The 25,341-nt window shown below is 38.1% G+C and overlaps 1 protein-coding gene across 1 annotated transcript in view; it reads right to left on the reverse strand.

Moving 5' to 3' along the window:
- Positions 1-25,341, reverse strand: part of ak5 (adenylate kinase 5) — a 99,922-nt gene that overhangs the window by 57,325 nt on the left and 17,256 nt on the right. The window contains exon 6 of the mRNA XM_042429036.1: positions 4,452-4,643. Within this exon, the coding sequence (XP_042284970.1) occupies positions 4,452-4,643 (192 nt within the window). The remainder of the gene's footprint in view (positions 1-4,451; positions 4,644-25,341) is intronic.

The following is a 25,341-nucleotide window of genomic DNA, read 5'->3' on the forward strand; positions in this document are numbered from 1 at the left end:
TGATTTAAACGACTGCAACAAACAGTATCAATCTGAGCAAGTGTTTGATACCAGTTTTCAATACTTGACAGTTTTTGATACGTAGCACTATTGAGAAATTTCAATCATTATGTTTTATCAAAAAGTTTTATTGCCTTTCTCTAAACATCCGCAGTCAAACTTGTGTAAAAGCAGACGAGACAAATTAAAGGACGAGTTCACAGCTTTTCAAGTCTGTCCTAAAACAACAGTCAGGTGCCCAAATGAACATTGACTTTCAATGTAAGTGATGGGGGACAAAATCTGTGCAAAAATGTATTTAAAAGTTTATCTGAAGCTAATATGAAACTTTTGTCGTCCAAATTTGTCTAGTCAAGTTGTCAATGTTTGTGTTTTTTGTGCCAAATTCTCTCTTTTTGTTACAATCCTTCTACTGCAGCTGAACAGGAAAACACTCTCCGTCGAGACACAAAGAGGGATTTTTTAAATTAAAATGACTGTATTATATAACTTATATAAAGTTATCCACTTTATTTGACTAAGTCAGGTGACTGAAGCCTCATATTATCCTCAGACAAATGTTTAAATACATTTTTGCTCAAAATGAGGACTGTGGGTTTTGTCCCCCATCACTTACATTCACATTTGGAGGTGATCTTCTCAGGAGCAATAATTACAGAGCGCAAAACCTGTTTCAATGCTCTTTTGTGCACCTGGCTGTTGTTTGACTTCAAAAATGGTTAACCTGTCATTTAAGAGTAAGCAACTCCTAGGATGCTCTAAACCTCATATCTGACCGCGTATGTAGACATGTAAAGATGGGTTTTTCACTTGATGAGCCGTTTTTACTCCTCTGCTGTGAAGTTGTAGTTGTAGTATTCATGAACACTGAAACCTTAAATGTGCAGTGTGGAGACTGTTTTCCCGATGTCTGCTCTGCTTTCATCCGACAAACCAAAGGCATGCAGATTAGGTGAACTGGAAACAAACAAACTACCTGAACTGTATGTGAAACAGTTTGCCCTCAAACTATCCCATTGCATTACATGCAACATAAAGACTCTTAACAGGATAAACAGGGACAGCAAATAGATTGACTGAAGAATGAATACATGGCAAGATTCAAAAACCGGGAACTGTGGGGAAATTAGAGAAAACAGCAGGGAAAAAGGGAGCCAGACAAGCCTGCAATAAGAGGGATATAACAGGGAGAATATAAAAGTAAATTGGAAAAGACATCACACAGCAGAAATATACGTCTTTGCAATAACAATACAGACAAAGACTTAATTATAATGCGTCTGGAGTGCTGCTCACTTCACTGGCATTTTAAGTTTTACTTTTATGGCATCAAGCACAGAAAGCTAGAGGGAGAGAGAACGAGCACTGACACATAAACCGCAGGCACTGACTTCTGGAGGGCATCTGGTTTTATTTTCATTCTTTTGAATGTTAATGTAAGATCCAGGGGAGATTATTCTGAGCATTTGATTCTAAAATGCCTGGAGACAACAATCTAAAAGCATGCAAACAAAATCTCACAGTAATACAGTAGAGGAGTTCATCAGTAATCCCTCTGCTGTGTGGAGGATGACGCTGCCCTGAGACTCAGACAGATCAATAAGACTAAAGAGTGGGCAGCAGATTCCTGTCGACTGCAGGAGCCAAAAGCTCTATTAGCACCCGGCTCACATGTATCAAGGAAACTTTATGCCTGTCTGCACCAATCTGCCTTTCACCTTCCAAAACAATCAGGAGCTAAACACACAGTTTAGAAAAGATGCATTAATTAAAAACTTTACATTGAGTGTTACTCATGAAACATTACACTGTGTTGATCCTTGAGGTCTAACAGATGTGTTGAATGCATGTCCTTCCTCATAAAACATCTGCAAAACCTATTTTAAAAAATATTTGAAATCCTGCATTGTTAACATCCATGTTTACTAGCTTACAGACTTCTTCTTCACTGCCTTTGCTGGCGTAGTAATGCGGTTCTCGCAGGAGGATGCATGTGCACCATAGACTGTAAAAAAATATGGACGTAGTCACTGTGACGTCACCCACTGGTTTGTGGACCCCTGTTTTGAAGCCTTGAGTTTGGCGATTTGACCGTCGCCATCTTTGATTTTTGGAGCCAGAAGTTACGATATTTGGACAAGAGGGTGGAGCTGACCCTAGCACTAGCTGCTAGCTTAGTTAGCAGGGTCCATTTACCATGGATGTATTATAAGAGCTGGATACGGTGCTGCCACTCAACCTTGCAGCCAATTTTTCCCAGTGGTCACTCGCGGTATTGCAGCAAAAATCCCCCTGCGGCCCAAAAACATTTTCCTCATAGACCAACATTGTAAAGGAAATGTCTGTAAAACTGTTGACAGGAAACCTTGAACTGCAAACAACATCAATTACGACTCTTTCTATCATGAACTTTTGATCCATGGAGGTTTTATATTTGTAAAACTTTCCTCGAGCTGAGAAAAGTGATTTAAAAATCTGTGACGTCATCACAATGTAAAGCCTACGGGCTGAGCAGGCTTAAAACAGGCTTAAAACCATTAAAACAAAATGTGCTTACTGGAAAAACTGGAAAACACCTACGCCTGTACTCTGTGAATCTGGGGTTACTCCATGGTTATATTAAATAATCAATGTTGTTGCCGACTTGTAAATCACAAGGTAGCCACGCCCTAAAGCATACTCTGCTTTATCATCTATTTTACTCTAATTGGGACCATAATTTACAAAATGAACATCAAACTGTGTCGAGACCATAAACTCATTAGTCAAGTGTTTACTGAGGTAATAAATAAAGTGAGAAATGGAGTCATTTTCTCATAGACTTCCATGTAATTGCCATTAGAGAGAACGCAGGTTTAAAGCACTTCTGCATTGGCGTCACTTTGCAGACCCTGAGCTACCCGCTTGGTGTGCGTGAGACAAAACTAACTCATAAAAAAAAAAAAAAACGCTCCATAATGTTACTAGAGGTCAAAAACTCCACAGGGTATCTTTAAACGTTACCATTTAAGCCAACTCAGACAAGACATCCTGCAGATTAAATCTTAACAGCTACTAAACTCTCATGGTTGAAATCTCCAGAAAAAGCTGATAAGTGGACCTAATGTTGATACTGTTTGGTCAAAGGTATTTCCAACTAAAAAGCTTTTTTTTTCAGCTTTCAGGGGGGAAAAGTTTTAAAAAATGACCAGATATTACCAGTTTCCATCTTGTAAATACAGTTCATGTCAGCACGGCACTAAATAATGTGGAAGTGTCTAAAAAGGAAACAAACCATCATGCCACGTGTCAGCATTAAATCTGTCATTCATTGAAAATAATGTTAACAGGAGCTAAACTTTCTGCACAGACATAAAAACTATTTGTCTCTCTCTCTCTTCCCTCTCATCTACACTGGACTATGGTATTATTCATATTGTATTATTTATATGCGTGCTCCACCATCTACACTATTCTCTTTAGAGGTTTTATATCACAGCGCTCTAAGATTCATAACCGGTGACAGCTTTAGGACTCATCACTGTGACTTATATAAGAGTGTTGGCTGGCCCTGTCTCTGTCAGAAGAGATCTGCACTCTTTATTATTTATTTATAAAAGCACTTTTGGGAAAATAGCCCATATATCTCACACATCGTCTACAGTTTAGGCAAATTCATAGCTTTACTAAATCTCAGGAGAGTCTTTTTCTAGAAATTCCCAAATTCAAAACAAAGAGCTTGATAAAATATGGAAAAGACAACAAGCGGAACAGATTTCTTTGGCTGATTTTAAAGTTTTAATCGAGTCCAACAGTGACTACTACACTGTATCCACATCTCTTATTTTCATTTTAAATTTTAAAGTTTTTGTGCTTTGTAACACTTGAGTGAGTGAATGAATGAATACATGAAAAACACATTCTAATTTACTTTATATAGTGCTAGATTGACCATGTATAATATTTTTTAATCTCAAATGACTCAAACTCTGTCATCATACAATCACTCAACCTTAAATGACTAATGTTAATCATTCAGTGCTCAGATTAGACTTTTTATTAGTCGCCATTGATTGTTTTTTCACACACTCATTTGTCAGCTAGATTGTATTCCTTCTGAGTAAGAATTGTGACTAATGCTTGTGTTTCTCATTTCATTTTGTTAGTATGATGTCCAATAGCATGAATGAAAAGTTGTACACATGAGAGTCTTTCCCATCTCTACTTTCTATTCCACATAGTGTAAACATGGCATAATTGTTGGTCTGTCACAGGATGGGAACTCCTGTCTCTGGCATAAAAGCTGGAAGTGCTACACACACACACACCCTTTCTTGCTATACACTACTTCCTGTTTTGGCACTGAACACTGGCATCAGATGTAGGGATAATGGGCAATTTTCATCATATTTTCCTGTTTATCTTTCTTTCTAATGTAAACACATGCAAACCCACTTGTCAACCAGCCTTACCGTGACGATAAGGCCCCTCTCCTGGAAGTACTTGACCAGAGGGATGGTGTTTTGTTTGAAGTTGGTCAGACGGCGGTCTATGGCCTTGGGGTTGTCGTCTGGTCGTCCCTGCTGCTCGGCTCGCTTCTGCAGCCTCTCCTTCAAACGGTGGTTGGTGCAGGCCAGGAACACCACCAGATCAGGAGTGCAGATCTACCGGGAGAGAGAGAGAGAGGAGATGTGTGGAAACATTACAGCCAGTCCTGCTGCTCAGCTAAACCTTCATTCATGATGTGTGTGATGTTCTGATGTGACCCCGAGGAAGCTCAGTCTCAGAGCTGAAGTACTCCCTGAAAACCAGACAAATCAGCGTGAGGTCAGTCTCATTTTTAAATTCAAAGCACTGAGGTCGAAATGTCAAAGCTGCTCTTCACACAAAGAATAAAGACTTCACTCTCAGTTAGGTCTGAATAAATTGGATATTTGAATTTCACTGGATCGAATCAAGATTGTAGCCTTGAAAATAGCCTGCAGCTGCTCCACTGATGATACAATTTTAATACAGGTTGGATTATGAATCAAACAGGATCATATTATACGCTCCCAACAGGAGATGAGAACATTATTACCTGTCACACAGATAGCTTTTCTTTGTTTTAGCTGACTTGCTGTTTGCCAAACAGAGCGGAATGAGATTGCAGGTGATCACAGGAAAGCATTCGAAGGTTGATTTCTTTCTTATGATGAACAGTGTAAAATTACATTATAGGTGCTATCACACACTCAGCCTCTTCCGTAACTGTGACGGCAGTTTTTCTATTCAGAGATCAAGTATGAAAAGGAGCCAACTAGTTACGAAGTGTAATTCGACAGCTCAAGATGTAACAGCTCTTGTTCTCGAAGCTCTCTGGATATAAAGTGAACTGGTCAAAGTCTGAACCACTTCCACTGACTTCCTACTGGTCCAAATCCTACTTCCCTCATTTCAATGGCCTCAAGAGGGTATGAGGTACTAGGCATTTTATCACCTCATCAAATGTCCTGCTGAGGAAAATTTCATCTGATGTAGAAAGATGGTCGACACTTTGTGGGGTAAAGTGAATGTACTGAAGATGAATTGCATACTTGAGATAAACTATCTCCTCCAATCCCTCTCTATTAACATACATAGAAAGTTTTTCAAACATTTTGATAGAATATATAACAATTTCTCGTGGAATGAGAAACGTCCCTGGATGTGCTTGGAAAGGCTCCAACTACCAGTTGACAGGGGGGCTCTAGGGCTGCCTAAGCTGCTATTTTATCATTATGTCTTTAGTACCAGACATTTAGCTCAGTGGACATTATCCCCAGAGAGGACTCCCCCACAGTATGAGATGGAGAGGGTGTTAGGCTCTCCTCTCGCTCTGTTGACTTGCTTGTCTACCAAATTGTCTCCCCGGTATCGACCCCACTTCATCAGACACTCGATTTAAATCCTTATCGTAACTCAGAGTCAAGTATGTAGTTGAATCCCAAATTACTAATAAGCAAAGTGGGTGGATAAAGGCATTTATACACTAAGTCCTGGCAAAATTTACAACTAAATCTCGCTGGCATCACTATAGTATATGGAACAGGCCACAAGACTTCATTTTATTATTCAAAGATATTTGATGACGTCAATAAAGAACCTAATGCTGTGAAGAAAGCCTGGGAACGGGACCTGGGTTTGTCATTAAATGTATAGGAATGAGAGGGGATTTGTGGAAACTCTAAGAAAATGTCAAGGGATATTAGAATTAGGCTTATTCAAAATTCTCAAATTCTCGATTTTACTGGACACCTTCTGGACTTCGTAGTCTAGGTCTTAAGGACTCAGCGGAGTGCCGGAGGTGTCAGGCCCCAGACTCAGAGGGCACGTTATTGTTTGGAAGTGGGTCCACGAACGTACGAACAGAAATTTTTGAGGACAAGTTTGATTTCGAACCGAGGTTGTATGTACTGGGTGATCCTCTACAAGCTGCCTATTCTAGTGCATCTGATGGGATTTCGACTGGCAATCATAGTATTTATTTATTCTTTTAAATACAAATAAGATAAATTTAGGTTATTCTATTTTCTTTGTCTTTTTTTGTTTGTTATTCATGGTTTTGTCTGTATTATATTAAAAATTTGAAAACTTAAAAATAACTCTTTATTTTTATTTTTTGTGCAGTGTTTCACCTGTTCTGCTGCGCGTGTTCATTTTAGACAAAACAATTACAAGACTATAATGACATCTGAGCAAATTCCATCTGCTGACAGCTTTGAAAAAAGGTAATAAGCGTTAACTTAACTTTCAAATTAGGATTTTTTTTTTGTGTCAAACTATTAACAGAATTAAAATGTGGTTCAAGACAGACAGTTAATTTAGATCTCCTCTTAAAACATTCTTTTGTTGTAAAGAGTTCATGAATATTTAATATGTTGCTGTGTTTTATCATCCCACTCCTGCCATTTTATATTTTTATGTAACTTTATATTATCCCCTGGTGTTTCATGAGCTCTGTGTGTGTTTTTATTTGCTGTGGCTGAAGCATTTCAACCATTTATCTGTAACTTTAAGCAGTTTATTTTGACTTCTCTGCTTATTTAAAGTCCCCCTCCACTAAAAAATGTGTTTTGCTTCAGTTCAATGTTTGAGCTTCACTGTGCAGAATGATGTGTGTGCAGAGTTTGGCAGCATTGTTTATTGATCCTCTCAAGAAAATTTAGCATTTTTATGCCTCACTAGACAAACTAAAAAGCTTCTGTTTTTATCGTCCTGCGTGAACACGCTAAAATATAATGACGAAATCTGACATAACTGCTTATAATAGCTTTTCAAATGTGATGTGAAGTTTGAGGGATTTTTTTTGAGCAAATGTGACAAATAGTTGCTGTGACCTGAACCTCTAAATGCACCTACAGTATGTGTGGGGACTATACGCTTGTATGGAAGTGATTTTAGCATGCCCGTGCACATAAACATTCAAGTTCTCTTCTAAAAACAAAGCAAAGTGATGTCGTTCAGCTCAATTACTGCAATCAGGACCTCATGTAATAACTACGACAGGACTGCGGTGCCTGTTGCCAAGATTTGATGGTGGGAAAATAAACATCGACTACTCTAATTTAAAGTAAAAGGTCAAACAACAACAGCGCTGACTGAGGCCCGAGTAATAGAAATGTCCTTTGTGAAAGTCCAATGAGCTTCTCTTTCACAAAGTCGAACACACAAAGACATTCCTCAGTAACCACCGAGCCCATAAACTAACAGGGGATGACGCGTGCGCTGTGTATTTAAAGATCAGTGAATGATGCTGTTATCAATCTGATGCAAAGCAGCATCAAAACGAAATAACTTGGTCTCCATGGTTCCGACCTCGTTAGGTGAGGCACCTTGTGTTGGATTGAGCTTTAAATACTCTCCTCATCCTGAACCTGACGCTGCTCACCACTGGGAACTTTCCTCTAAAAAAGCATCAGAGTGGTTTATTACTATTCATACTCTGTCGTTTGTGTGTGTTTCAGTTAGATGAAATGCTAACTAATGCATGATGAACACTCCAGAGTTTGCATTTGATCTGGCTTGGTGCCAGAGCCAAAAATAGCTTGAACGGTGTTGCTTATTGAGGCGCACGCCACTCCGGCAAAACAAGCCTTGCCAAACAAGGTAGTAACTGTTACTGTGGAGCAGGACTCGGACACTGCTTCTTATGACAGCAGTTATTGGATTTAGCATCATTAAAATGTCTCCAGAAATGTATTATCATCACATCACATCAGAGTAGAAAGGCGTCTATTTTCAGAATCAGTTTTAATGCCGTCAGTTCCGTCAGCGATACTATCTCTTGCTTAAAGGCCAGGAAGCATGTGGTAGGCTTCTAGGCTTCCTCTCTCTCTCTCTCTCTCTCTCTCTCTCTCTCTCTCTCACACACACACACACACACACAAATACATGAAAACACCCACATCCCGAAGTAAGGTGCATGAGCAGGCAGATGTTGACCTGATCGCTGTGCCAAGCAGGGCAGCTAATACCCTTTTAGCGATGTTCAGCTAAATGCACTCGATCAAAAGAAAAACATAGAAGCTGAAATAAACTAATGGCAGCAAATCAAGCATTTGAAATATGACTTCCTGTCGCGCTGCAGAAAAAAGTCAACATCCTTTTTGAAGCAAAATGTAAAAGCTAGATGATACTGATACTGTCACACGCAAAATATAGCCCCTGTGTAGTAGTTTACTTTCTTTTCTGTTCACCAATATCTTGCACCAAGTTTTATATTTGGTTTGGTGAAAGACACAAAGTCACAGTAGTTCCTCTGATCTGAGTGACTGATACTTGTTTCACAACCAATTTGATTCCAGCTGGTCAAACTTAAACCTAATGGGATGGACGTATTCTCTGGCGTTCGTACCCGTTAAGGCTACATGAGGAAACAGCTGAATATACGCATTAATCCAGACTACTGTTTGCCTTTGGTTCATTTTGCTCTGCTCAGCCTCTCTGAGCATGTGGAGCTGCTGCTGACTATCAGACGTGTCCATCTGTCTCCATAAACTCGAGCGTTCTGGGGTCGTTTCCTCTCTATCCGCCATCCAGCAGGTCTCAGGAAGGTTCAAATGGCTTTGTTCTTACTCGTCCAGGCAAATAGAGTTAGATCAGTACAGTACATAAATCAACTAAATTTAACCATAAATACTCTGAGCCTTTACACATTCATTATCGATTAATCTGCTGATTATTTTCTGGTTGTAAAAAGTAAAAAATGCTTTAAATTCTCACTGAGGATTGAGTTGGAGTAGATAATATTTGGTATTATTGCTTGACAGATTACTTAAACAAGCCTATTTGATAAATAGAATAGTTATGATCAGGTTTTTCTGTCTTTTTAATTAATCGATTAGTCCTTTTTGCTTTACACTTTGACAACTTTCTGAACTTTCTCTGGGACTAAAACAGATGCCTTTTTTATTAGTAGAGAACTTAAAGCGCTTCAGGCTCGATCTCATCCTGACAACCAGTATTCAAGTTATTTCTCTTAAATCACGGTGGTCCAACGTCTATGAATTTTGTCTAAGAGCGACCAGAAATCAGAAAACCAAGACTTTCATCTCCACTCATATATAAATACATCTCAGTCTTAACCTATATAGATTCTGTAAATGTCACTTTCCCTATTTTCCTCCGAATTCCCAGTAGATTCATGCCGAGACTGCAACTTCACAGCAAAAAATGTGTGGAAGGAAAAGTGGTGTTTTGGTGAAGTATGAATATATAGCATTACTTATTTTTTAACTTCCTCTGAAGCTCCCAGAAATAATACTTTCACCAGAAGACTCACACGAGGAGGTGAATGAGCCCATATGTGCTGCAATATGCAGTGATTAATTTTTCTCAAAGCATAATCATTAATTTTGCTCTTATGTTTGAGAGGAATGTGCAGTAGAGTAGACCTCCATACTGAAACACTGCAGTACAGCTGAGTAGCTGCTGGTCTGTTTGGCTGTTTTGTTCATTAAGACTGTGCTTAATGATTGTTTTTCTTATTTATCCAGCTTTGTATTATTTTTTGATTAATCTTTCAGTGCTTAAAATGTTAGGAAATTGTAAAAAAAATGGCTTATTTTGTCCAAAAAATCCCGAAAATCCCATTTGAGAAGCTGGAATCAGTGACTGTTTGCCGTTTTTCCTTGACAAATTACTTTGGAAGATCAATCAATGATCAAAATTGATGGACAGATGTGTGCGTCGTGTTGTGGGTTCACATTTAGACACCCACACAGGTAGATTGACAGAGATGAATAGACAGACTGACACCTCCGTGGTTGATGGGATTGGAGGTAAAAAGGTCTGAGGGGAGGATGAAGGGATAGACGGTCTCTCCGGGCAGCTATAAAAGGGGAGCAGGACTGTTGCGGCAGCCCACAGGAGCGGCTCATAAATGGCTGCTGTGATGTTGTAAAGGGCAAAGTAGCAGCATGGGGCGAGGGGGAGACTAATGAAAATGGATGCTGTGGGTCCTCAGAGGATCACTCGGTCAGCCCTGAGCTCACACTGTGCTGCGGAATAAAGGAACCAAATAAAGTATTGAACTTTTCAGAATATTTACTATAAAAAGCACAGAGTCTGTTTGACAGTCAGGGGGATAACTCAATTAAATGTAACACTCTGTACTGGAGGGTTTTTATAGATATTCAACATAGCTAAGCTTGACCACTTTCATGCATAAAGTATCAAAACATGGCAAAAATGTAATGTTTGAGTCCAGAATTATAAGGCTGGAAACACCTCTGAAGCAGCATTTTACGCCATTGTAAGACACTAAAGGCTTTGAAATGAACAAGTGTCGTCTAACTAACTGAAGGCAAAAGTGTTCAAGTTGAATATGAAAGCCAGCTGTCATAGAGAGGAGCTGGATTCAGTAGTCATTGAAATAGCAGTGCACACTTTTGGTCAGTCTCTCCTCTGAGGTATTCACAGCGTTGCCCTCAGTCGTGCCTACGAGAAGCGTCTGAAGTCATCATGTAAAGAATGAGAGAGAAGTTCAAATCCTGCTTACTTTCTCACCTCCTGGCCAATCGCTACATGCAGTGGACATGTTTGTTGGATTGTCGGTTTCATATATTTACAAAAATTGTCAGAGGCAAATTCAAGACATGGCACAATTGCATATAAAGTCAATGGAAAGACTTGAATAGACATAAATTTGCCAGCAAGTTGAAAATGTTGCTGTGTGCCATGTAGAATTTATCCGGAACCAGAAAACTCTGCAGCTGTGCAAGCAATACAGAGACCTGAGTCTCTAGGGGGACTGTCTCTACCAAACTTTCTGTTTTACTACTGGGCTGCTAATATTGGATCCTTGAACTACTGGCTATAATATGAGAGCTTTGATGTTCCTCCCACCTGGCTAATTATCAAGGCAAACTCTGCCAGCCTGGTATCACTGAAAGTTTTTTATACGCTCTGATTTCTTCCGCTGTATCTCTATACACAAAAAATGCAGTTGTGAAATCATCCCTTAAGATGTGGTTTCAGTTTAGACGTTACTTCAGTTTACATTTATTCTCTAGTAACGCCCCCTTAGTTTCTAATCCTTTATTTTCCCCTTCCCTTATAGATGGTGCGTTTTTTGTGTGGTCCAATGCAAGTGTTAAATAATTTAAAGTGTTTTTGCATCCTTTCAGCAGCTGTTGGACTGTTTTTTCACTTCCTTAAGAACATTTTTTCAGATACTCACAGGCCTGTAGCTTTGTACATAACACCTTCCCTGGTTTTCCCAATCTGCTGGGGGATTTACCTCTGGATGATTTTTGACTCCCCAGTCTCCATCTCTGCAAGGAGCGATCTCTAGACTCTACACTCACGATTCATAACTTAAGCATAGACTCACTTGATTCAATTAAATTATTGTGGGAAACAGATTTGGGGGAGGATGCATCACGTGAGGTTTAGGGAGAGATTCTGGGAAGAGTAAACAGCTTCTCTATTTGTGCAAAGCGTGGTTTGATACAATGTAAAGTGGTGAACCACACTTACTTTACCAAGGCTCGTCTATTTAAGATTTACAAGGTCGTCTCCCTGCTCTGTGACAGATGTCGTCATGGCTCCTGCCAACCTTTTACATTTGCTCTGGCTTTGTCCATCCCTGTTTATCTTTTGTACAATTATTTTTAATACTTGGTCTAAAATGTTGTCTTGACCCATAACCCTTTCAGTGCTCTCTTTGCCCTCTTTGTCTTTATCCCAAAAGAATGTAATCGCCTTAACCACTTTACTGGCTCGGAGACTGATCCTGATGAAGTGGAAATCCCCTGCATCCGCATCTCATGCACAGCGGTTTCGGGTGTTATTCTTTGTTATGTTATATGTTTGTTATGTTGCACTTTCTTAAGCTGGAGAAAATAAAATACTCTCTCAAGTACATCAACAATACTTTCAGATATTCCCACCTAATAAATCAATTTTGGAGGGGTAAAGTGTGGCAATGTGTTTTTTCATCTTTTTCTTCTTTGTTTTGTTTTGTTTTAATGAGTGGAGGTACAACATTGATATGCGATTGAACATCCTCGTTATTATGTGCTTTCATTGTTCTCCAGTTTGCTTGTTTCCCTGCTGGTATGTGTGTGTGTGTTGCTGTTCCAGGTCTAGCTGGTTCGGTGCCCCCTTCTTTATAAAAATACACGTCTTTGTTCCTTGATGTTCTTTGATTCATTATAAAAGGCAATAGTATTTGTCTTTGATACAAATGGTGTATAACCCTGCAGAACCCAATAAAAAAAAAATGTTGCACGAAACATTTGTGCGTGTCCTGGGGCTTTATAAATGTGCTTCACAAAAGCACAGAGAGAAGAAGAAAAAGACTGGAGAGAAATAACAGAAAGAGCCCGCTAGCTTACAGCTAATGAACAGGTTGGCTGTTTGTGGCAAATAAACACAAACGGTCCAGTGGTTGAATACACACAAATAAGGCAAGGCGATAATATGTTTTGAGGAGGGGGTGGAGGGTTTCAGCTGCTCTTCGACTATTCGAGAAATACTTAATTTGAAACACGCCGAGGCCTTGAAACTTAACTGAGATTAATGTTAGGTGATGAGGATATGTTTTACAATTAATATCATAATAATAATACTACTAATATGATCTAATATTAATAATATCAGCCTGATCAGCCTATACAAGCCATGGAGTGGAAACACAATAACAGTAACACATGTATAAGCTTACATTCTGCTTTTTTTTTTTTTTTTTTTGAGAGTGTTGTTGATTCAACTCAGTTTTTCTTATTTCGGTCTTGAATCTGATAACATAACCACAACCTCTCTCTCTCCCCTCATTTCCTGTTATCTTGCTGCTGTCACTGTCTAATGACAGCATAAAATGCCCCAAAAGAACTTGATTTGCATTATATGAAAAGTGTTTTGTTACTTTGTCTGCACTATAATACAATCCAATAAGAAACATGACAAAGTACAGCCTGAAGAATGATCACATAGCTGAATCAACAACACCTCTAAAATTACATGCTATTTACAGCTGGTAATGTCAAATAAGATGTGTAGAAGTGTTCAGACTTTGGTTATTTAAATCTATATACAAGAGAGTGATAGCACGCAGGTTTCCAGTCTGTTACTGCGTCCACCTCCTGTATTATCAGCTCTAATTCTCCTCCCAGGAATCCAAACTACTGTAGGTCCTCCAGACCTCGGATAGAGTTTCCAGCCTCTCTGTGACTGAGTTTGTTACTCTCTGTTCTTCTCCATCTGTCTCGGCCCTTCATCTTTAATCACAGCCATCTCTCTTTCACCATCTCAGACTTTCTTCTTCTTCTTCTCTGTGTTAAGCTGCTCTCTTGGCCGATGTTCAAGTCTTACATGTTGTGCTGCTGCTGCTAATGAAGAAGAGTTTTGAATCCTGTTTTCAGCAGCTATACTGGTATAATAGAAGTATGACAACTATTTTCATAATCGATAAATCATTTTGAGTTGTTTTTTAAGAATAAAAAGTCAAAAATTCTCCAAGTCCAGCTTTTTTTTTAGTCTTATATTTTAGTCTTATATGACAGTGACAGTGACTGTTGGTCAGGACAAAGAAGACATTTGAGGACGTCACCTACCAAACAACTAATTTAATCAATCAAGAAAATAATCAACAGATTAATAATGATTAATAATGAAAATAAACATTAGTTGCAGCCCTAAATGACATTGCTCTGTAGTGCAGAATTAAATGATTAGTCGATTAGTTGATAGACAGAAAATTCATCCTCAGAATTAACGTAACAATAACAGTTAACTGTTGGAAAGTAATTTTTTCAAGCAAAAATGCCCAAAAAGTTGCTTAAATGTAAAGATATCCTTCGTTATTTGTTATTCTGACCAGTGAACTGAATATTTTGGGGTTCTGAAGCAGTATCAAGATCTCACCTTGGACTACAGGAACTCTTTTCACGTTTCATGTTTTTCTGACATTTTTTAGACCAAATAATTAATCAATTAATCAACAGAGTATTTGGCTGATTAACTGATAATGAAAATAATCATTAACTGTTTAAGTAAGCCACTACAATTATGAATATTTCACCCAAATATGACCCGTTCTTCTCCACCTTCACTTCCAGTTTCTTTGTTTAACCTACAATTCTGCTGAATATGTAGAATTATACAACATTTATAATTGATCAGACACATAATCACAGTACATCCGGAACACTATCACTTCCCTTTTTTAAGATTTAACCAGAGAAATAAGTGACAGCTTACAGTATTTGACATTACCAGCTGTAGACAACATGGATTTGCATGAGACTTAATTTGGTCCTGACATGTCAGCTGATTGGATGTGAAGATGAATGAACTTGAACACGTTCAGATAAACGTTGACAGCTGAGCCAGAATAAGCTGTCAGACATGAAACTGGATGCTGAAAGGACACACAAAAATGCTTCTTGGCAGCTCTCCAAATGCAAATATTACTAATATATAACAAACTATATTTAGTTTATTAGTGTTTTATTCTTATTTTAGTCCCTGTTATTTATTTATTTATTGCTTTATTTATTGTAACAGAGACAGTGGACATTAATAAACATTAAACATCTAACATTACAGGCTATTTTCAATCTGTGGACAAATGTCATACCTAAAAAGAGAATAAGAATAAAAGATTCAAATCACAAAGTTATTGAGATCCTTTATAAGCCTTCAGAGCAATAAAATAAATACATTAAAAAAACTGCAGGTCAAACTAGCCTGGTTCCCAACATCTGAAGCCAACATGTAAGATTTGTTCAGTGATTAAAATAAGTTTGATGTTGTGCCCATTGATAGCTTTGTCCACAATTTGGAGAAACAATTAACCAATTGGGGCTTTGTAGGCATAATTAAAAATGGGAACGTCATCTTCCTACATAGCTAGCTAGCTAAACAGCTGGCTAAAATGGAAACAAGTTGACGCAGCTGTTCATGTTGTCGTTTAAGCCCATTTGCAGAAATAACTATTCTTAAATTAACGTATTTCTTTGATCAGTGTGAAAAACCGGATCTGCTGCCTCAGCTGTCCTGTCGACTGAAACCAGCGTGGGCAGTACAAATATGTCACTCGCTACTGATTGGTTAATGCGAAACAAAACAAACCAACCCTGCCTCAAATGAAGAAATTGGCAAACATGGACACGGTGTCAGACTGAATGAGTAAAGTCAAATGAAATGACACTTCAGTCTAATTATCAGGATAATGTCAAACTACAGAAACGCTGATTCCTACACTTCCCATAATTCACCTGGATAGCGTCCTTTATTCAACCCTCTGAGTTTGTAATGCAGATTTTATATTATAAATCTGTAATCTCCGAGCCCAAAGCTATAAAACGTTATAAGACTGTTTACATTTATCAACATTTTTTGTCCACAATGAAACAAAGCACATTTTTACATGTGTGATGGCATCCAGTGTACTTTATTGGCTTTTTACCTGTTTTTGTATCTCTCTTTTCTTTTTTTCTTTTTTTTTAACTGTTTTTACTGTATTTGTTCCTGTTGTGTACACTGTCTCACTGAAAGTAACACATTTTTTCCTCCTCCTGTATACTGAGTATTACATACAGCATGGAGAGAATGACAATAAATTCTACCTTTAACCTTGAATGCTGTTTATGACACAGAAAATGACATTTATGTAAAAAAAATCTGTGAAATGGCCCTTTTAAAGGATATTTTTGTTATTGTAACAAATATCATGAAAAGAACAAAACGTTTCCTAACACAGCTGGCCACTGCAGCCTTTAGCAAACATCACAGGAGTAAACAGTGCATTTGTTGGGGACTATTTTCAGCTGCAGATTAATACACATTTGTTGCTCCAGTGAGTATCTACAGCAGCAGGATAATGTATGTTGGATTGACACAATATTAACTAAAGTGGCCATATTCATCATCGTGTAAAAATATGTCACCCAGTGTGGCTCACTGATGTGTTTTTAATTGCTTTTGGACAACAATGGCACAGAGGAATAAGACATATGAGACAATACTTCTTAGTAGGATTAAATCATTGTTTGTTCTTATCTTTTCATTAGATTTGTTGACATTAAGAGAAACATAAAATATCACTAGCCTTACTTAACCCTTTTCGTATAACTGACAATTCTATATCAACTATGAACTGAAGGCTGACATTCAAAATTTGGACTCACGCTTGCTAGGTGGGCTCAGCTCTGATGACATCAAGTCTCAGCACCTCCTTTGTCAAAGCATACCAATGTTATTTTCTCTCTTTGCTCCTGAGCTGCACAAAAGTCCCTTTAATAACCAGTTGTCGCTTAATTCAATTGTAAATCCAAGGGTTGCTGCATCTGTGCATTATTGAGGTCATCAGCTCCCGTCCAATCACCGATGACCGTATGAGCTGTTTTTGAGCGGTTGCTGGGACACGGTTATAAATACGACTGTATACATGTGTTATCTACACAATGTCACCTCCAGTGAACTTCCTCAGGTCCTTATCTAGCCCTGGAGACCATTTGCAAACTGCCATCGTGCCTTTTAGCAACCGTTTCATGTGAAAATTTAAATAATATTGTTACAATAAAAAAAATATTCTCAGCTGAATCAAATTTCTGTGATTATCTATTATGAAATGTCATTTACTGGATTATAAAATGAGAGATGGGACAACATTTTTAATTTTGAGACTTCACAGGCTTCATGAATGTAGAAATACCTGTTAATTCTCAAATGTTCAGCAACAGTGTGTTTATTTTTTCTCCATATTTACAGCCTGAACTGATGTGGAGATGCTGAGGGAAGGTAGTTTAATCACATCTAATCTGCTCCATGTTTGAAACAGCTGGAATTGCTGATAATAACCATAGTAATAGCTCAGTTGTGAGCTCTATCAAAGGTGGGGGCTGGGGTTGTGCAGGTATTGTCTAGTTATAAATGCCTCTCTCTGTACATGAGCCAGCCACATACATCATCTCGTTTCCTTGTTTTGTTTCCTCGGGCAGCTTTTGGACAGGGAACATGTACTGAGTGGAATCTGCTATCAGGCGAAGTGGACTGGGAGACAGCAACAACCACATTATGAGCTCTCATTACACTGAGACTTTGGCCTCTTCACAAAAAGAGGGAGAGAATGTACAATTATTGGAGAGATGAGAGAGTATAATGAAGACATGAGAGGGAGAGTAAGCCGTCCTCACAGGTTATTGTGATGGACCAAAGAATCCATATGCGATGCCTGAAACAGTTTGCTGTGCAATAGATCAGGTATGAGTGGATAATTAAGTTAAAGACTATTTGTACTCACACAGACATACAGTGCATGGAATACTTGCGCAGTATTTGTGATCTAAAAGAGATTTTAATAAAGGAACAGAAGAATTATTTACAGTAGATATCTATCAATCTATCTTTAAAATCTGGTTTGACATTTTTAAGCCCCAAAATATATAATTTCCTTGAAATTCTGTGTAGCCATAGCCTGAGATATTATTCCAAGGCTGCAACTAACGATTATTTTTTTAGGTTAATTGATTAATTGTTTGGTCTATAAAATGTCACAACACTCTGGAAACCTAAGGTGATATCTTGTTTTGTCCAACCAACACTCCAAAACCTAAAAATATTCAGTTTAAAATGATGATAAGACAGAAAAAAGCAGAAAATCCAAACAAAATAGGCTGGAATTAGATAATGTTTGGCATTTTTGCTTGAAAAACGGTCAATCAATTATCAAAATGGTTGTCTTTCTAGTTTTTCTGTTGATCGACTAATCGATTAACGGGTGAATAATTTCAGCTCGAGCTTACTCTGTGCCATAGAGCTACATTTTTGTCCAAAAACACTCAAAAACACATCAGTGAGCCACAAGTTTTACTGGACAATTTGTTCCTTATGGAGCATCAAATGCAGCTGGAGATACCCGCCTGCTTCGATGCCAAAAACTACAGAGCACAGCTGTTTTCAAAAATGACTGAGCCTTTTAAAAGATGAAATTGTGTGTGACCTGTTTTTAAAGATTTCTGTCTTCAGTAACAATGACAGGGGAGGAAAATTATGAAGTATCGAGAGACAGACTAACATGTCACACGGCAGAAATATGTGTATTTCTTTGGGGTTTTATTATTTAAGTATAATCTCATTTTTAGTATATTGTAATAAGTTATTATTTTAATAATTTTTGGTGTTAATCCATGGTTAGCCAGTGCTGCTCTCCCCCCGATAAAGGAACCTGAACCTAAATTTCTTTTGGAGATCTTAAACTCCACAAACTAGGTGGCATAATTTGTTTTATCACTGTTTTTATTTTTTTAAGCCCCTCGGCCCTGACAAACATCGTTGGTTTCGGTCTTTTCATGTGATTTGTTGACAATAAAAAAATACGTAAGCACACCAGCCCTATCTTTCAATGTAGGTCGACCCACTTTACCTATTCGACGGCAGGAAACCTCTACGATACATTTACAGACAACATAGCTGAAAAAGTAAATAAATGAGCACAAAGAAAAGGAGTTGCGGTGTTAATCTCCATCATATCTGTCTGAGTGGTTTGACCTTGATCGTTCAAAGTACTCAGACTCAAACTATTGCATGACTCATTCTAATGTATTAATTCCCAGCAGTATTTATAAAATGCAATATGCAAAGTCAACAAGACAATTAAAACACTCTCGATTATGTTGAATTTTACTTCCCACAGTATGCAACTACCTGTGCTGTGTTTGATGTGTTTATGCGTATATGCAATTATCAAATGTTTTCTTTATACTAATATGCATGTATATGCATTTCCATGTACTTGTCTTATTTGTCTGCATGTGTGTGCATTGTGTATTTGTCTGTATATGCATGTAAGTATATTGCATGTTTGTCAGTGCATCTATTAACGAGTGGGTATACATGAGTGGGTGATGCTCTCAGTGATTGGTATGAAATGAGAAATAAGAGACACAACGCTAGAAAGAGAGACTGCCTGATGTGCTATTTGTTCGCTTAACTGACTGGAGCAGGCTGACTGTATACAGCCAGCTGATTGGCCTCAGGCTGCACACATTAACAAACCATTTACACGGTGTGTCTGGAAATATGTTGAGAGAAAGCGCCACATGATCTTTCACTAAATGCTACCTCCAGAAGAACCCCATCTGGCTTCCTCAGCGGGAGCCCACAAACACGCATTTAATCACCTCTGCGGGCCGACGGGGAGCTGCAGTTTGCAGAAAGTAATGTTGTTCAATATTTACATTCATGCTCTGCTTCAGCGCTTCCTTAAGTGACACGTTAACAGAACACGACTGTGAGTGGATAAACCAAGCGGATAGCTCTGGGTCTGAAAAGTGAAGAAGTGAATTCTCTCTAACGGCCATAAGGGGGCGACTCCACAGGCTCCAAAAAGTCTGTATGGGAAGTCTAAAATGAAAATGACCCTATTTCTCACTTGATTTATTACCTCAGTAAACACTTTCGTAATAAGTTTATGGTCTCAATAGCTAGTATCAAGTCTTCTTCATCATAAATTATGGTAAATCATGTAAATTATGGTTCCATTTATAGTAAAATAGACAATGAAGCAGAGTTTGCTTTAGGGCGTGGCTACGTTGTGATTGCCAAGGCACTATCAAGGCAACAACAGTGGTTAGGTAATGCATCCATGGCGTAACCCCAAATTCACAGAATATAGCCATAGCCGTCGCTATTTCAGTGTGTTTTCAGTTCATAAAAGTTAACTGTAAATGTGCTGTGCTAACCAAGCTAACAGCTAGCATAAGTGTTGGGGTCAACTCCACCCTCTCATCCAAATATGGTCACTTCTGGCTCCAAAAATCTAAGATGGTGACTGTCAAAATGAGAGTCCACAAACCGATGGGTGACGTCACGATGGCTACGTCCATTATTTTATACAGTCTATGGGATAAACTCACTGCTGCAGGGTGAGCAAGCCTTGTGAAACAACTTTGGCATAGTGGCTATAAATGGTGTGCAGGGCGTGTGATGCTTGGAAGCCAAGACACATCCATGGACTTACACATGAATCAGTCCCTACAGGAATTCATGGTCTGCAAAGTTTCACAATTTGTCAAATCCTCATAATCCCCCCCCCCCCCCCCCCCCCAAAATTAATTAAAAATCACCTCATTCATTTTTTCTACATAAACATAATCTAAGTGAGAATCACTTCTACAAACCAAAGTCAAATAACAAATGCTAAGAGGACATTTATCTGATCTGATTTTATTACAACCTACAATTTGGATTTTCTATATTCAACAGAGACCTGGCTCAGGTCCAGTGACGTTAATTACATGTTTTTTAATTCCCCCAGACTCATTGGTCGTGGAGGTGGCTTTGCTGTGGCTTTTAAAAATCATTTGAGCTGTAGCCTCATCTCAGTGGAGAAACCTTCTGGCTTTGAAGTGCTGATGTTCAAAGTCAGTTGTGATGTATGTCCCCTGTCTGATGTATTATTTATTGTCCCCCTAAACCCACTAGTGTCTTCTCATCTGTTTTATCTGATTTTATTTCCTTTGTTGTTCTTAACTATGACAAAATATTATTGGTTGGAGATTTTAATATTCACGTGGACTACCCCACTCATAGTTTTGCTTGAATTTCTAAGTATTTATGAATCTTTTAACCTGAAACAACATGTATCACATCCCACACATTAACAAGGCCACACTCATGATTTAGCTTTCGCTGTGGGTTTATCTGTTAACTCCCTTACCTTTAAAGATTTTGTCTCTGATTAGAAAACTGTCTTGTTCGATATTGCCCTTCAAGTCGCTGCTCCTTCATCAACAGTTCACTCTTACATCCTTAATGAGAGACCTGCTGATAATTTTTCCTCTGCTTTCTGTGCTCAGTGTAGCAGCTTAACTCAGTTTTATGATGTAAACGACCTGGTTGATCAGTTTAATGTTTTATGTTCATCAGTTTTAGATTGCATCGTTCCCATTAGGGAAGGTCGAAGCGCCAATCAAATCCATCACCTTGGGTAAGTGAGGATACTCGCCAACTAAAATGAAAATGTAGAAGAGCAGAATGAAGGTGGAAGAAACGTAACCAATAAATTCACCTCCTTCATATGAGAGAGCTGTTGTCTTCTTACAATTTATTAATAAAAAAGAGACTTGCATATTTTACAAACCTTGTAGCTGCAAAAAAGTATAACTAGAGTTCTGTTTAGCACCATTGATCGACTTGTAAACCCTGCTCCTTCAACTGTTTCGGCCTCCTCTGTTGAAGATTGTGATAAGTTCTTAGCTTATTTTGTTGAGAAGGTTAAGGGTATCAAAGCCTCTATAACACCCCCTATCTCATGTATAACTTCTCCAGATGCCTCCAACACATTGTTGAGTGAATTTACCCCTATTTCTCCGAATAATCTGCTTGATATTGTGTCACACATGCACTTATCCTCTTGTGGCCTTGACAATCTACCCCCCAGATGGTGGAGGGTAGAGAGAGATTAGAAGTCATTGCCCCTTGTCTTTTCACTATTGTAAATGAGTCTCTGTCCTCCAATTTGTTCCCAGACTATTTCAAACAAGCCTGTGTTCAGAACCTTTTAAAGAAACCTGGCCTTGATCCAACACTCCCTCATAATTACAGACCAATCTCTAAATTACCCATTGTCTCAAAAATTGTTGAAAAGGTTGTTGCTAAAGAACTACTGGAAATAGTGGAAGCTAATGGCATTTATGACCCATTTCAATCTGGCTTTCACCAGCCACATAGTACTGAAACTGCTCTGCTACAAGTCACTAACGATATGCTTATGAATGCAGATTCTGGTCATCACTCCATTTTAGCATTGTTGTTGATCATACCATCTTACTGGATAGACTAAAGCACTGGGTCGGCATAGATAGATCTTACATAGAGATCTTTCAATGTGGCTCATATGTCGTGTGGGGTCCCACAAGGTTCAATCCTTGGTCCTGTCTCGTTCAGCTTGTATATACTCCCCAGCTTTATGTAATATTCAAATCAGACGAGCTCAAAAATCTGGATACTCTACACTGTTGCCTTACTGCTATCAAAGATTGGATATCACTGATTTTTTTTACTGCTGAATACAGACAAAACAAAAATCTTGGTCATTGGCCCAGACCAAGTTTCAAAGAGTATTAGTCTAAACTTCAGGCATTTAGCAAGGAATATAAAACCAGTTGCTAGAAATCTTGGTGTTGTGTTCTAAAATTGGAAATTGGTTCAGTCTTGTTTTTTACAACTCAGAAACATTGCCAAAGTCAGTTCAGCATTGTCTAAGAACATTGTAGAGCAAATCATCCATGCTTTTATCTCTTCCTGCCTGGATTACTGTAACTCCATATTTTCTTGTTTAAGCAAGTCTGCTCGACTTCAACTGGTTCAGAATCCGGCAGTCAGGCTTTTGACAAACACTAAACAAAGAAAGCATATTACCCCCATTCTGGCCGACTTACTTTGACTTCCTGTACACTTCAGAATTCAGTTTAAGATCCTCCTGATTACGTTCAAAGCCCTGCATGGCATGATAACCTCTTATATTTCTGAATTTATAATGCAATACTCTGCACCAAGATTACTCAGATTCTGACCAATTGCTCTTAAATGTCCCAAAGTTCAGGCTCAAAACTAAGGGAGACTGTGCTTTTTACTGTTTTAGCTCCAACATTATGGAATTGCCTCCCCCTCACTGTCAGGTCAGCTGAGTTGGTACCACATTTGAAAAAACCCCTTAAAAACCCACTTGTGTAGGTTGGTGTTTTTATGAGTTTGCAATTCCTATTAGTTTTATTTGTCTTGTTTTGTTTATTTATATTGCTTTTATGGTTGAGTGTCTGTTTCCATTTTATAAATTTTATTTTTAACTTGTTGTTTTCATGCTGTATACTAATATGCATTTTTATTATCAACTGTGAAGCACTTTGGAAATGCTGTTTTGAAAAGTACCATATAAATAAAGTTTGCTTACTTATCCCCTGACTTTGCCTTCTCAGGACGTACTTGTCCCCAGGGTGTTTCTCGTCTTGACTCCAAAATGTTCCAAACTGAAACATTTCTAATATAATGCCAAAAACTTAATATCTGGTTTATGAAGGAGCTCTACACAGCATAAAAAGAAGAATGAAGATTACTTTTATAGATTTGATTAAAAAATGGTTATAGAAGCACATTCAACTTCCAAGCTCAGATCCTTAAGAGATTTCTCAACTCATCTTAACTCTCACAAGAATTTATTTCCACTGACATCATAAATTATCAAAAATTTTTAAGGCTTACTTTAATAGTACAGAAATTTATTGCAAAATAACACAAAGTGTTGCACATTTTTTGGAATTGCCACTGCCTATTCAGCCATTTTGGGCTACAATAATCAAAAAAACAATCCTGGAAGAACTGAACTTCAAAGAAAACATGAGCTTCACGCACATTTATAAACAACTTGATATTACGCAAACTAAAAAAAATATTATTTATAATAATAATTTTCTTGCAAAATATTCTTGTGTATAGTAATCCACCTCCTGTGATTTGGCCACAGCTAAAATAACATCTGGAACAATGAGTTTAGTTACTGTGGAGCAGGACAAATATTTTATTTCCTATCACCTCCTGTACTATTATCCCTGATGTCCTTCCCTATTGTTCCCTGTCAGGCAGCTAAAATGACCAGATTACAAGGTCTGTCTTTATTTTCACTGACCCAGACAGACCCCGACTCGTTCCACAACCACTCTAAAAGTCAATGAGTGCTCATTTAAAAGATGATACATTTTAAGTGAGTTTAAAGAGCATCAATTCTTCTAAAAGCAATTGACCGTTGTGCCACAATTAGCCGCTCAACTGGATAAATTTCTATTAGAGTGCCACTGCTTAGATAAAAAGCCACTGCTGTATGTTTAATAAAACAGCTGTAGTAACAAAAACATTTGGAGATTTGTTGGTTTATCATTTATCCTCCATGCATTGCTAATTTACAAAGATGTTGATGTTTTCAGTGGATTTCTGGGATCGAAAAACTTTCCACAGAGGTTTTCTCTGGCAACACTGGCAGGTAATGCTTTGGAAACAGGTCAAACTATCCGGGACGACAGCTGCCAGGTATTTCAAGGTAAGTTGTGCTCAAGGACATTTGAGTTGGACAGATGCTTAACAACACATGAGCCGGTCTTCCAGTCAAGGGGTAGAGTCCTTGTTCAATGTGTCACAACCTGCACATTTCAGGAACACTGAGCATTGACTGGGCAGTGAAATGGAAAGCATTTCACTGGTGTATAGCTGATCAGCTGCTGAAACATGTTGATTTAAGGCAATTTAAGAACGAACAGTGCGCAGTCAGTATCAGCGATGATATAAATATTACATGATCAAATGATCAAACAGTCAAACTGACATTGTAAGCACATTGGTTGGCTGATTTATAGCTCATATTTCATATGCAAATAAAAAATCTGGTTCAAAACACCATACAGTCTATCACTGAGAAAAAATATCATTAAATATCTGGAAAAACTAGCTCTCAAGCACTTTAATGTCAAAGACCCACTTTAGGTTACTGACCTGACAAAATATTGCTTCAAAAATGCTGAAAGTAGCTATATCTACCTCCGGAGATTATATTTGTTATTTTTAAACTTAAATAGAAATTTTAATAATTAAAATGACGTCTACTCCTCTTCACTCATTAAAATCCAGAATCTATGACTATACAGTAGAAATATTTTTGATTTCAAAAGTTTGACTGCTGAACACAAGATGTTTCCTACTTCACTGAGTCCATTCTCAGTGTCAAGTTTCCACATCACACTTGTGGAAGTTGTATATTGGACCACGATTGGCTCCAAGCTAGTTGCGATGACACAAATCAATGCCTGTAGGTACACGACTAAAACTTAGATTTAACCTGAGCAA

The sequence above is a fragment of the Thunnus maccoyii genome, chromosome 12, assembly GCF_910596095.1.
Source record: "Thunnus maccoyii chromosome 12, fThuMac1.1, whole genome shotgun sequence".
NCBI classification, from domain to species: Eukaryota; Metazoa; Chordata; class Actinopteri; order Scombriformes; family Scombridae; genus Thunnus; species Thunnus maccoyii.